General features: G+C 42.6%; 1 protein-coding gene across 3 annotated transcripts in view; it reads right to left on the reverse strand.

Annotated features, from left to right (window-relative positions):
* rab27b (RAB27B, member RAS oncogene family) overlaps positions 1-14,421 on the reverse strand; it is a 66,135-nt gene that overhangs the window by 11,777 nt on the left and 39,937 nt on the right. For all 3 annotated transcript variants that reach the window (XM_072371902.1, XM_072371904.1, XM_072371903.1), the window contains exon 2: positions 4,322-4,493. In XM_072371902.1, coding sequence (XP_072228003.1) covers positions 4,322-4,474 — 153 coding nt within the window. In that variant the 5' untranslated portion in view covers positions 4,475-4,493. The remainder of the gene's footprint in view (positions 1-4,321; positions 4,494-14,421) is intronic.

The following is a 14,421-nucleotide window of genomic DNA, read 5'->3' on the forward strand; positions in this document are numbered from 1 at the left end:
AAATGCATGAATTGGTGCCATGCAAATAAAACTAAATCAAACTGAATCGAATTGGCAAATAAATACGTGCAACCAATGCAGCTCCTTCATTTCTTCACCGTCTCTGCTGCTTCGGTGCTGAGAGTGTCTCAGCTGGTGTGATGAACAGTGATTGTTACTGTGGCGATGAACTCCCTGTGTGCTGCAGCTGGTTGTGTTTGTGCCTCTCCAGGAAGCCTCGGGCAACATTCACACCTCCGTACGAGACTGGACTGAGACTCTTTACACGGATCATCCTCAGAATAATCAGACCACACTCCAGAACTCTTATTTTATACCCGGACCATCAACAGATACTTTAAGTTTGGGTGGTTGCAGGAATTCTGACAGCAAAACTTTACTGAAAGCTGCCAAACTTTAAAGCCCTGTGTGTTGAGAGGTGAATGCAACAGAATGTATCAAACAGCAGAAATATAGTGTTGACTGTAAACATTTAACCTGTTTCAAGCACTCAAGTTGGTTTGAACATCAGTATATTTGGTCCTTAAAGGGGAACTCTGGTATTTTTAAACCTAAACCTTATTTCTGGTGTGAAATACGTTTATCTACTCACAGAGAACAGTTTGGTGAAAGTCGGCGTCCTTCGGAAGATATTTAGATAACTGGAGATCCATATAACGGAGTGAACGGGGCTTAGAGGATGCAGCCTCTAAATAAGGCATTATCTGTCTTTATTTCACCAATACTTTAAGAAGAATGAATGAATGAACGTGTGCTATAGCTCTGTTAGCTCATAGCTGCTGTGTTGTTGTTATTGGCGGCTATCGGGGGGCTTATAGAGGGCTTTCTACACACTCGTCTACTGGGACCACTTCATCCACAGCATGGCTGCAGCACAGTTTATTCACTCCGGTAAGAACGTCCATCTTACTCAAAGTCGTCGTTCATGTTGTCAAAATCTGATAAATATCCTGCCATGTTGCACAAAACTATCAGCAGCAAACTCTGTGTGAAGTTAGCCGACTGTCACAGAGCACGGAGTGAATAAACTGTGCTGCAGGGGGGCGTGTGGATGAAGTGGGCCCAGTAGAGTGCCTGTGTAGAAATCCCTCCGTTAGCTCTCCTATAGCTGCAAGTAGCCACATAACAGCAGCTATGAGCTAACAGAGCTATAGCACACGTTCATTCATTCATTCTTCTTAAAGTATTGGTGAAATAAAGACAGATAATGCCTTATTTAGAGGCTGCATCCTCTAAGCCCCGTTCACTCCGTTATATGGATCTCCAGTTATCTAAATATCTTCTGAAGGACGCCGACTTTCACCAAACTGTTCTCTGTGAGTAGATGAACGTATTTCATGCCAGAAATAAGGTTTAAAAATATCGGAGTTCCCCTTAAAAGCATAATATAGTGAAACCTTAAAAAAGCCTGAAAAGAGGCAAGATCAAGGCTGAGCAGTTACTTTTGTGGCTTTATCCTTGAAACTACACTCTAATAAAATGCTTCACTGAATGACCTTCATGTGGCTTTCATCTGAAAACTGGTCCAGTGTCTCAGCTCAGAATTCCAGCTGCTTTTACCCGATTCCAGACAGAAGAGTTTGAAAAAACATAAAAAACACACACAAAGAGAGGGAGTTGAGAGATAATCGATCCTATGAGTCATCTGCAGTGGTGGGACTAAAGCAGCACTCTCTAATTCAGACACCAAGACAACAGAGTGCCCAGCTGAACCAAGTCTGACACAGTCTGATAATTATGACAATGACACAAAACATCTTATGCAAATGATTACAATATTAAAAACTTTATTTTCAGTGGATGGAGGACTTTAATAGACAAATATGGCATTATAGAAGATTTCATCTCCTCAAATCCATAAAATAACTACCATAGCTACAAGTATTTTAGTTTAGCTGAGTTAATGGATAGCATTGCAGGAAGTTTAGGTCCCTTTTCAAACTTAAATGGGTTTAAATTGTCTTTCTATCACTGGGGAACCACCATTAACTGGCGTTAACACCAGATTAATTTAGATTTTTGAGTATAATAAACTGCTCAAAGCCAGAAACAGAAAGGTGAAGACGAGGTGCTGCCTTTGGCCTTTATGAAGCCCTGCAGGGACCTGGCTTCATGACGACCTGTTGACCGTAATGTTTCTGACACAGCGCTGGACTCCACTGAGATCTCCGAGGGCTCAATGTTTGCATCAGTGATGCTCGAACGCTGTCAGCGTAGCCATTATTTTTCATGCAGAAATGGCAACCGTGTTGTCTTTGCCACAGAATCCACCAGATTGTGTTTGCTGCTTAGATTCCTCTGGATTATCAGCAGAAACGTGAACCAAACTCACCTCAGAACTGTTGTGCCGACTGTCACCAGCAAAGTAACAACCTAGACACCTACAGCATCTTCATTTTGGTCTGTCGGACCACATTTCCTGCATGTAAACCCATCCCGGGGACGACCGTGGCTCAGTGGTTAATGGAGGTCGTCCAATAACCAGAGGGTTCGATGCCCATTCTCGCCACCCTAAAGATTGGTGAACTGACAGCTTGATTCAGGTTGATTCACCAAACATTAAAGCTTAAGGGGACTGGATAGTGTAGTGGTGTGATTGCCACATTTCATGTGGGTGACCTGGGTTAAAATCTCCTGCATGAAAGGTATTACCTCCAGTAGGGGTCCTTAGGCAAGACCCCCTTATCCTATCTGCCTACTTGTAAGTCGCTTTGGATAAAAGCGTCTGCTAAATGCATAAACATAAACAACCTAGACACCTACAACATCTTCATTTTGGGCTGTCGGACCACATTTCCTGCATGTAAACCCATCTTACTGTCAGCCGATGAAAGCTACATGTTTTTGTTCTTCATTTATTTGTCTCAGTTACTTCAGGGACTCTCCGATGTCCTTTTACGACCTGGTACTGTGTTCTGAAAGATAGTTACACAGAATCTTTCACCTTGGTCTACACTGACAAATGAAGGGACACAACTATAAAACCACAGGGATTTAATTTCATTCTAAAAATGAACAATTTAAGCTTATGTTTATGCATTTAGCAGATGCTTTTATCCAAAGCGACTTACAGATAGGCAGGTAGGGTAAGGGGGGTCTTGCCTAGGGACCCCTACTGGAGGTAATACCTTTCATGCAGGGGATTTTAACTCAGGACTCCCACATGGAATCATACCACTACACTATCCAGCCCCCTTAAGCTTTAATGTTTGGTGAATCAACCTGAATCAAGCTGTCAGTTCACCAATCTTTAGGGTGGCGAGAATGGGCATCGAACCCTCTGGTTATTGGACGACCTCCATTAACCACTGAGCCACGGTCGTCCCCAGGACTTAGCTACGGGGAGAACTCAGCACAAGCTATGTGGAGACAAGGAGCAAGAGTTCCCAGAGCTAACAGTTTGTTGTCAGATTCTATCTTACATAATAAATTACAGCATAATTCAAAATGTGCCCATTTTTTTTTACCTGCACCTTTAAAGATCCAATAACATACGGCCAAAATCATAAGGCACACGAAGGAAGAAGGAGTCCTGCATCCCGTCAATCACCTGTCAGCCGAAAACGATTTTAATGAGACTGTCTGTCAACTTGTCAGGATGTGTCACTGTCACATTCCCCAACATCCACGAGTGTTAACCCTCCAGAAAACCAGCCATTTTCATCACTTCTTCCGTCTGTTTGGCACATACAGTATTTGTGGTGCTTCTGACTTGCCTAAAACTAACCAAGTGGTGTTTGTGCCTAAACTCGGTCTAAACCTTACGTTATCTTAGGTTCTGACTCATTATGACAACGATTGAAATCTCAATTTTGACTTCAAAGGGAAAGCAGGAGGATTACAAAGTAAATGTACTGTACATTTCATGGAAATCCATCCAATAGATTCTGAAAAGTTAGAGTCTGGATCAAAGTGGTGGCTGCTTAATCAAGCCCTGAGCAGATCATCATCAGCATCAAAGTACAAGCCTGAGCCTTCTAGAAATGTTTGTCCTGCATCCAACATGTTCGATCCAAGAACCAAAAACTTACTGACCCTAGTTAACCCGTCTTCTGATGAGAAAACAGATCCGTCTGGGTCGTTTAGTCTGAGTTTAATCTGACCCAAGTTGGTTTTCCATGAGAAAGTAAAAACATTTGAGGGAGGAAAGCATCAGATAATCTTGACCTGACCCACCATTTAGTCCCAGACTAGCCTCAGACAAATGCCACAGTAACTATGGTAACCACCTGTACGACAGGTATATCAGGAGACAATGAAGCAGAGGATGAGTGAATCTACGAGTGTGTCATGTGTGCATGTTTTCCCTTTGAGGACTCACCACTCTCTTTTCCCTGAAGTCAATGCCGACTGTGGTAATGAACTTGGGGTTGAACTTGTTGTCTGTGTATCGGTACAGGAATGTAGTTTTCCCCACGCCGGAGTCCCCCAGGGCAAGGAGCTTTATAAGGTAGTCATAATCCCCATCAGTCATAGTGATGACTGCAATAAACCTGTAGAAACAGACCGAGAAGTGATGTCACGAACAGGCAAACAACTGGTCTCCGAGTCCCTGTGAGAAACGGGGATAATAAAACAGAGGAAAACGTCATTGATGCACCACCCACTGACATGCTGAGTTATGGTAGTGGGGATCACAGGGTCGACCTGACCAGAACGTGACTTACTGGGAAAAGGGTGACTTTGTGTGAGAGCATGATCATGGGAGGGGGTGGGTGTGCTTGTCAGAGTGCAAACTTCAGCCATTCATAATAACCACAAAGTATGTCTGAACTCTTCCACTAATGAAATACTTTGAATAACAAATACATGAACAATGTTGAGTAATTCAATAAGCACTTTGCACCCTTCCAAACCTTTGTAAGACTTTTTAATGTGTTAAAGTGTTCCTGAGCAACAGTTCTCTAGGGTTTCTGAAAGCTTTTCTTTGGACATTTTCTGCTTTTTGCCACATTTCAAGTCCAGTCCTTGTACCCGACCATTTTCAGAAGCCACTTAACCCAGTGTTATTCGTCCTTAAAAGGCTCCTAACTCAAGGATTGAACCAGTTAGCTTAGAGAACCATCGTTTACCCGCAGCCCGTTATAAAAACACATCATTTGTTCCAATTCCTTTAGTTGCATCTATAAAAAAATGCCAAAGATGACACAATTTGACAGACATTAAATAGTTTTATTACATCAACAAGGTCATCACCATAGAGCTTTTAGACGAAAACTTGGCATATCTCAGCGTGGTGTGCAGTGTGTCCTTAAAACATTTGAGGAAACTGGACAAGTGGAGGACAAAAGAAGAAGTGTCAGGCCTAAAAAACTATCTACAGCAGATGAACAGGATCTGAAAGTGATGTCCTTAAGAAAGAGGAAAAAATCCAGCTGTGACCTGACAGGACCTGAGAGATGCATCTGGACCTTCAGCTGATCCATCTACTGTTGGCCCAAGCCTCATCAGAAATGGTCTCCATGGCCATTCTTAAAGGGGAACTCCGCTATTTTTAAAACCTAAACCTTATTTCTGGCATGAAATACGAAATACTTCGGAAGATATTTAGATAACTGGAGATCCATATAACGGAGTGAACGGGGCTTAGAGGATGCAGCCTCTAAATAAGGCATTATCTGTCTTTATTTCACCAATACTTTAAGAAGAATGAATGAATGAACGTGTGCTATAGCTCTGTTAGCTCATAGCTGTTGTTATGTGGCTAAAGGAGAGCTAACGGAGGGATTTCTACACAGATATCACACATATCCTCTGTGCTCGTTCTACGGCGGCTAAACAAAAAAATGCTGTCTGGAAGTATTGTTTTCAATCGCTATAATTCGAGTGTGATCGTTGATATCATAAGTTGTTTTCTGGATGCTCTTTGCTTTAGGTGGTAAACTAAGAGAGCGGATCATGAGACTTTAGAATTTAGTCAGCTGAGTGAAAGCATGTACAACATTGTGCTTCATTACAGTAAGTACAGTGTTTCTGCAGGAGATGTGGCCTGCTCACAGTAATCTCTCTGCATCTCAGTGCAGGCGGAATCATAAGTAATGCCATTTACGAGTCAGAGTGAAATAAAGATAGTAATCTGACATTTATTCAGTCAGCACTCTTTTTTCCCCTCATTCTAATCACAGTGAAGGTTGTATTCCATCATCTAGAGCTGGAAGAGCAGCTGTGGCTGCTGGTGTGGTCCACACAAGGACAAACCTGACAGCTGGAGGGGTGGCAGTCCACCTCCTTACCACGGCCGAGGTGCCCCCCCCATACCCCAATGCTGTGAACTGGAGCCCACCGCTCTAGTGTATGGCTTCTGTCTTCCATGAGTGTGTGAATATATGCATTAAAAGAAAGGTTCAGCAACGATAATGACGATGAAACTGAATCTGCACCTGACTTAAACTGAGTTTCAGCCACTTGCCTGGAAAATACACAGTTTAACATCACTCCTGTGGCTTTTTAAGGCTCATTATCAGATGTTGCCTCCACAGAAGAAGCTCTACTGCAGACTGCTTGCTGAGAAACAAACTGCAAGAAGACCACGTGAAGGACTAACTAGAGAGAGCAGGGAGGCTAAAGAAATGTTAGGTTAGTGCGCCAATGAAATGATCAAAAAGCAACTATTTCTTAGCAACTTAAAAGCAGAGATGTGTATAAAATCTTTTCCACTGCCCAAAAGGGACAAATAATCCCATAATTTGCACTTTTAAGGGTCATTTAAATTGATGTTTTGGGCATTTGTTAGTGCTTTTATCCATTATTTTCGGCTTTTTAATGCCTTTTGCTTTGCCAGTTTATTAGAAACTAACACACCAGACCACAGCCCTGCGGTAAAAGCTACCTTACGTCACATTTGTTATTGCAGAGATAAAAGAGGCGTAGATTCAAAACTGTGGTAATCTTAGAGGATGCATCTCTGTACCTCATTGCTTTTTAGTGAGAGGAATGAGATTTAGTGAAGGGCTGTTCAGTTAGACCAGTCGGTCCTGCAGGTTTTAGATGTTTCTCTGCTTCAAAACACCTGCTTCAGATGAAATGGAGCTCTTCAAACGATTGTTAAGTTCTGCACAAGCCTGCTAATGATGCATCGATCTGAATCAGGTGTGTTGAAGCAGGGAAGCATCTAAAACCTGCCGGACCGGCTGTGGACACCCCTGAGTTAGACGATTAAATGAAACCGTGATAATATAAAGACTGTATATACACTAAAAGAAAAAATATTGGTTGTTATATTCAGGTAAGGAAGAAAATTCTCAATAAGAAGCAAGAAGCAGACTTTATAAGGGTCACACGGAACAGGAGGGGGAAACAGAGTCATGAGAAGTCAGTCTTTCTGCACAGAGATGAGGACACTTCATCAGTGTCATGATCACAGCGCTGATCAGGAAGTTGTTTAGCTCTTCCTCTTCCTTTATCCTTCATATCAGCAAGATAAGAACAGGCAGCCTGCAGCCTCCAACTTGCTGTTGTAGATTTATGTAATAAAACATTTCAAACCTTTTTTGTATAGTTCTGTGACCACACAGAGACACTGGACTGTTCTTTTTATTCAATTTTATTGAAATTTTCAAGCAATTAAAAGCAGTTTTTTTTAAAAACCGTTGCCAAACTAATGTTTTTGCTCATATCGAATCTGCAGCTCTGACATCTGATAAAACAGCCTATTGCCTCATATCTTGATCTTTGTGACGCCAGTGACCCATCTCAGGGCTTCAGAATGACTGAGAGTCAAGCAGAAGTGACTTCCTGTTCTAGAAAAAAAAAAAGCTTGTCTAGCAATCTCATAAAAACATGACGATGAGAGTAAACTCACTGACTTTTTGCCTCCACTCTAGATGTGCCAGCAACGCAGTGTTAGAGCTAAATGCTAAAATATTTTAGCATTAGCAACTTTAGCAGTATTCACATTCACCCTCTGAGTTTACTGTTAGCATACAAACACCGACTAATGCTCCCCACACACCAGAAGACTTTGAAAAGACTCTGAAAGACGATCAGCTCACATCTAAAGACGAGTGTTTAGGGTTTTTAGTCCCAGACTAGCCTCAGACTAAAGATTTTACAAAGACTGTGAATCTTGTCACTATTTACAAGACTACAACTAGATTTTTTGATTTTTTTTCCCATCATGCTCAGCAGAAGTTTTACAAACATGGAGGAGAAGCAGCTTTTAGGTGCAGCTGCTCTGGTCTGTGCAGTGGTTTGTAGTGAAAAACCCAACAAAAAGAAGAGAAAACTCCACAGAATATGGGCACAGACAGTCCATTTTCACCTGCTGGTCGCTCGTTCTTCTACGTCCGCCGACATGTTTGTTATTGACTGTCTGCTTTCCTGTTTCTGATGCTGTCAGAGCTCAGCTATTGGCTGTTGATTGTGTTACGTCACTGCGCCCTGCGATGATATTAAACACGTTTGATATGAGCCCAAGACGAGGGAGAGACTGGAATGAAACGCAGACTGCAGATTAACACCTTAAACCTAACGATCGAGATGACGGGAGCGCACCGAGACTCCTAAAGACTCCAGTTAGACTCCTAAAGACTCCAGTTAGACCCCTAAAGACTCCAGTGAGACTCCTAAAGACTCCAGTGAGACCCCTAAAGACTCCAGTGAGACTCCTAAAGACTCCAGTGAGACTCCTAAAGACTCCAGTGAGACTCCTAAAGACTCCAGTGAGACTCCTAAAGACTCCAGTTAGACTCCAGTGAGACCCCTAAAGACTCCAGTGAGACCCCTAAAGACTCCAGTGAGACTCCTAAAGACTCCAGTGAGACTCCTAAAGACTCCAGTGAGACTCCTAAAGACTCCAGTTAGACTCCTAAAGACTCCAGTGAGACTCCTAAAGACTCCAGTGAGACTCCTAAAGACTCCAGTGAGACTCCTAAAGACTCCAGTGAGACTCCTAAAGACTCCAGTGAGACTCCTAAAGACTCCAGTGAGACTCCTAAAGACTCCAGTGAGACTCCTAAAGACTCCAGTGAGACTCCTAAAGACTCCAGTGAGACTCCTAAAGACTCCAGTGAGACTCCTAAAGACTCCAGTGAGACCCCTAAAGACTCCAGTGAGACCCCTAAAGACTCCAGTGAGACCCCTAAAGACTCCAGTGAGACTCCTAAAGACTCCAGTGAGACTCCTAAAGACTCCAGTGAGACTCCTAAAGACTCCAGTGAGACTCCTAAAGACTCCAGTGAGACTCCTAAAGACTCCAGTTAGACTCCAGTTAGACCCCTAAAGACTCCAGTGAGACTCCTAAAGACTCCAGTGAGACTCCTAAAGACTCCAGTGAGACTCCTAAAGACTCCAGTGAGACTCCTAAAGACTCCAGTGAGACTCCAGTTAGACTCCAGTTAGACTCCAGTTAGACTCCAGTTAGACTCCAGTTAGACTCCAGTTAGACTCCAGTGAGACTCCAGTGAGACCCCTAAAGACTCCAGTGAGACTCCTAAAGACTCCAGTGAGACTCCTAAAGGCTCCAGTGAGACTCCTAAAGGCTCCAGTGAGACTCATAAAGGCTCCAGTGAGACTCCTAAAGGCTCCAGTGAGACTCCTAAAGGCTCCAGTGAGACTCCTAAAGGCTCCAGTGAGACTCCTAAAGGCTCCAGTGAGACTCCTAAAGGCTCCAGTGAGACTCCTAAAGGCTCCAGTGAGACTCCTAAAGGCTCCAGTGAGACTCCTAAAGGCTCCAGTTAGACTCCTAAAGGCTCCAGTGAGACTCCTAAAGGCTCCAGTTAGACTCCTAAAGACTCCAGTTAGACTCCTAAAGACTCCAGTGAGACTCCTAAAGGCTCCAGTTAGACTCCTAAAGACTCCAGTTAGACTCCTAAAGACTCCAGTGAGACCCCTAAAGACTCCAGTGAGACCCCTAAAGACTCCAGTGAGACTCCTAAAGACTCCAGTGAGACTCCTAAAGACTCCAGTGAGACTCCTAAAGACTCCAGTTAGACTCCAGTTAGACTCCAGTTAGACTCCAGTGAGACCCCTAAAGGCTCCAGTGAGACTCCTAAAGGCTCCAGTGAGACTCCAAAAGGCTCCAGTGAGACTCCTAAAGGCTACAGTGAGACTCCTAAAGGCTCCAGTGAGACTCCTAAAGGCTCCAGTGAGACTCCTAAAGGCTCCAGTGAGACTCCTAAAGGCTCCAGTTAGACTCCTAAAGACTCCAGTTAGACTCCTAAAGACTCCAGTGAGACTCCTAAAGGCTCCAGTTAGACTCCTAAAGACTCCAGTTAGACTCCTAAAGACTCCAGTGAGACCCCTAAAGACTCCAGTGAGACCCCTAAAGACTCCAGTGAGACTCCTAAAGACTCCAGTGAGACTCCTAAAGACTCCAGTGAGACTCCTAAAGACTCCAGTGAGACTCCTAAAGACTCCAGTTAGACTCCAGTTAGACTCCAGTTAGACTCCAGTGAGACCCCTAAAGACTCCAGTGAGACTCCAGTGAGACTCCTAAAGGCTCCAGTGAGACTCCTAAAGGCTCCAGTGAGACTCCTAAAGGCTCCAGTTAGACTCCTAAAGACTCCAGTTAGACTCCTAAAGACTCCAGTGAGACTCCTAAAGGCTCCAGTTAGACTCCTAAAGACTCCAGTTAGACTCCTAAAGACTCCAGTGAGACTCCTAAAGGCTCCAGTTAGACTCCTAAAGACTCCAGTTAGACTCCTAAAGACTCCAGTGAGACCCCTAAAGACTCCAGTGAGACCCCTAAAGACTCCAGTGAGACCCCTAAAGACTCCAGTGAGACTCCTAAAGACTCCAGTGAGACTCCTAAAGGCTCCAGTGAGACTCCTAAAGGCTCCAGTGAGACTCCTAAAGGCTCCAGTGAGACTCCTAAAGGCTCCAGTGAGACTCCTAAAGGCTCCAGTGAGACTCCTAAAGGCTCCAGTGAGACTCCTAAAGGCTCCAGTGAGACTCCTAAAGGCTCCAGTGAGACTCCTAAAGGCTCCAGTTAGACTCCTAAAGGCTCCAGTGAGACTCCTAAAGGCTCCAGTGAGACTCCTAAAGGCTCCAGTTAGACTCCTAAAGACTCCAGTGAGACTCCTAAAGGCTCCAGTTAGACTCCTAAAGACTCCAGTTAGACTCCTAAAGACTCCAGTTAGACTCCTAAAGACTCCTAAAGACTCCAGTTAGACTCCTAAAGGCTCCAGTTAGACTCCTAAAGGCTCCAGTTAGACTCCTAAAGACTCCAGTTAGACCCCTAAAGACTCCAGTTAGACTCCTAAAGACTCCAGTTAGACTCCTAAAGACTCCAGTTAGACTCCTAAAGGCTCCAGTTAGACTCCTAAAGACTCCAGTTAGACTCCTAAAGACTCCAGTTAGACTCCTAAAGACTCCAGTTAGACTCCTAAAGACTCCAGTTAGACTCCTAAAGACTCCAGTTAGACTCCTAAAGACTCCAGTTAGACTCCTAAAGACTCCAGTTAGACTCCTAAAGGCTCCAGTTAGACTCCTAAAGACTCCAGTTAGACTCCTAAAGACTCCAGTTAGACTCCTAAAGACTCCAGTTAGACTCCTAAAGACTCCAGTTAGACTCCTAAAGACTCAGTTTATAGTCTGGGACTGTGGAAATCGTTTGGCGTGAGCCCAGCATTAGCAGTAATGAACAGGGCACAGCTGAGCCTGATGGGACAGTCAACAGTTTTGCGAGTTGTCAGGTTATCCAAGTGTAAACCAAAACGAGGAAACAGCTTAACTGACCAACAGCCGTCATCAACAGATTTCCACTGCCACTGTAGAATAAAAGTAATCTTTATGAACAGACAGGGGGTGGCAGTGCCATGCGTTTCCTCCATGTCAGGTTAAACGGTGATTCCAAACTGACCGTAGCTGTGAATTTGTGCATTTGGTTGTGTTGCTGTTTTCATGCTTGAACAATGGCCGAATGTGCTGACAGTGTTGGTCTGGACTTTATCTTCAGCTGCTGCTCATGAACTTCATCGCTGACGGTTCTACGCTGCAGAGTGAGTGGGGTGGGGGGGCTTTCTTGAGCCTAAAGAAGGCTGGACCTGATGCAAAAAGCATGGTAACATACACAAATGGATAAAAGCATAAAACAATAAAAGCTCCTCTGAAGTAACAGTCATTACATGTATAACTAAACACGTTGGCTCTCTATCACAGAGCTTAATTGTGTAATGGATGCACAACCTGCCCTGATAACGCACAGTATATCTTTTTAGTGCTCGAGTGTTGGTTTTATGATCAACAGGCTGTAATTGTTCAATAAAAAAAGTATAAATTAGTTCTACCATCAGAGGAATCTGCGCTTCCAGAGTAAAGCATAAACTCTCCTGACAAACCCAGAGAGTAATTTCCACTTTTCAGCGCCGTGCAGCTCTAACAACACACCTAGTTACTGTACTGTGTTCATTAAATCTAAAGAACATAATGAGACAAAGGGGAAGGTCCAAAAAAATAATATGAATATGGAATCACCACTAATGGGGCTGAACTGTAAGAAACCAACTGAAGGTTCATGGGATTTCAATTCATAAAAGCCAAATTTAAACCATCACTAACGCCTAAACAGAGGAAAACAAGGTAACAGCGGGCTAAAGAGAAGCAGCCGAGCACTGTGGATGATTGGATTAGAGTGATTTTCAGTGATAAATCACCAATCTGCAAAAAAATAAATTAAAAAAAAAATCAGGAGAAGACCAGGGGAGATGAACATTTTTACGTCTGCTGCAAATGCTCAGGTAGACATTGAATTCCATGAGTTGAACGGAGGTTTGGTGACACCGAGCTCATTTTCCAGGATGATAATACATCTTTCCAGAGGAAAGCCACATCAACTCAATCACATGCCAGCAAACAGTCCAAGTCTCAATCCCACATTACATAGCTTAAAGTGGTTGTGAGTTGCAGGGAACTAAACCAAAATAACACATCATAATGTAGCTTGAGTTATCAAACCCATTAAACCCAAGGAATGATATTCTCAATACTCACCAAGTCACATTTAAAGTCTAACAATGTGTAAAAGGACAATGCTTTGAACACACAATGCACAATTGGACAAAAAATGCTAACATCTTGCAGTATTAATAGGCAAAATACACCAATTTTTAATGTGTTATGCTAACTTACATAGACCTTAGATTTCTTTTCTGCTGAGTTAAAGACTGATTTATTTCCCCCCCGACAAGGAGGAAATGGCAATGATCTGTTGCTTCATTAAGACGATATTCTTTTATCCAGTGCTGGAGATTGATAGTAAAAAGGAGAGAGACAGACAACGGACAATACTTTGCGTCGCTCCCTGTTCCTCATTATCTGCTGATGAAAAGAAAGTATTTTATCTCTGAGGTTCATTAGATCTTTATACATAATGCAACCTTTATCCTTTAATTAAATCAATAAATAATTAAATTCAGTCTAATACATTTTCATCTAAATCTCAGTTAGGGTTTTAAATTAGAAGCTTTCTCATCCCATCCGAAGGCCTAAAGTAAAACATCCACTTTTGTGCTAGTACTCACTGTCAAAAATACTTTAAAATCTTTGCTAAATTACATTTTGTGGTTACTTTGAAACATATAATTGAAAAGCAGGTTAAAAATGTTCTTTCTTCATTTAAAGCCTCTACAGTTTGTACAGAGAAACATCCCAGGGAAAACTATGGGTGTTCTCTAAGATTGCCTCTGGTACCCTGAAAGCAGGAGGGCACCATTGGGAGCATTTTGTTTTTGTGTTAATTATTCATCAACATCCACAGGATTAATCCGTCTCACATGAGACGGATTAGATGGTCACTCTGATTTGATACTCAGTGCAAACAGCAAACAGAAGATCTCTTTCACAACAATGTTATAAAAGCTCATCAAAGCAGCAGAATTAGATCTGCGTACAAGATTAAAGTAATTCATAAATGTCTTGCATAGAGTCCAACACAGTGGTACATTCAACCAAATGCAAGCAAACAGTGCTGACCTTTGACGGAAATGACAGGGAAATAAATGTAGAATATATTGTACCCTGTAGACGGGTTTCTTGATTACAAATATTACCTGATATGTGCACATTCAGGGAATAAAACTGCATTATTTCATAGTTCATGTCTGACCTAACCTGTTTTTTTAAAACTGGCTGTGTGTTTCTGCTCTCCATATTTCACAATATCAGCCGCATAAGGTTTTCCTGGGCTACATTAAAAAGTATATAGTTATAATATACAATTTGACACATTTAACAGAAGCTACACCTACTGTAAACATATGGTACAAGACAGGAACGACAGCTAGCTTAATTAGCCTGGAACAGTAGCTGCAAGTGATTATAGTGTTAGCTTCAACCACACCAATTACTAAAACATAAAATTAATAGTTTCAAGACAATAACAGTACATAACAACAGGCCATTATAGTAAAAGACAATTTGGAGAGACAAACTCAAAGGATCAAGTTACTGTCCAATAAGTGACTGGGCTAAGCTAACGGGCTA

This window comes from Leuresthes tenuis, unplaced genomic scaffold (genome assembly GCF_036924035.1).
Source record: "Leuresthes tenuis unplaced genomic scaffold, fLeuTen1.0.hap1 SCAF_19, whole genome shotgun sequence".
Classification (NCBI taxonomy): domain Eukaryota; kingdom Metazoa; phylum Chordata; class Actinopteri; order Atheriniformes; family Atherinopsidae; genus Leuresthes; species Leuresthes tenuis.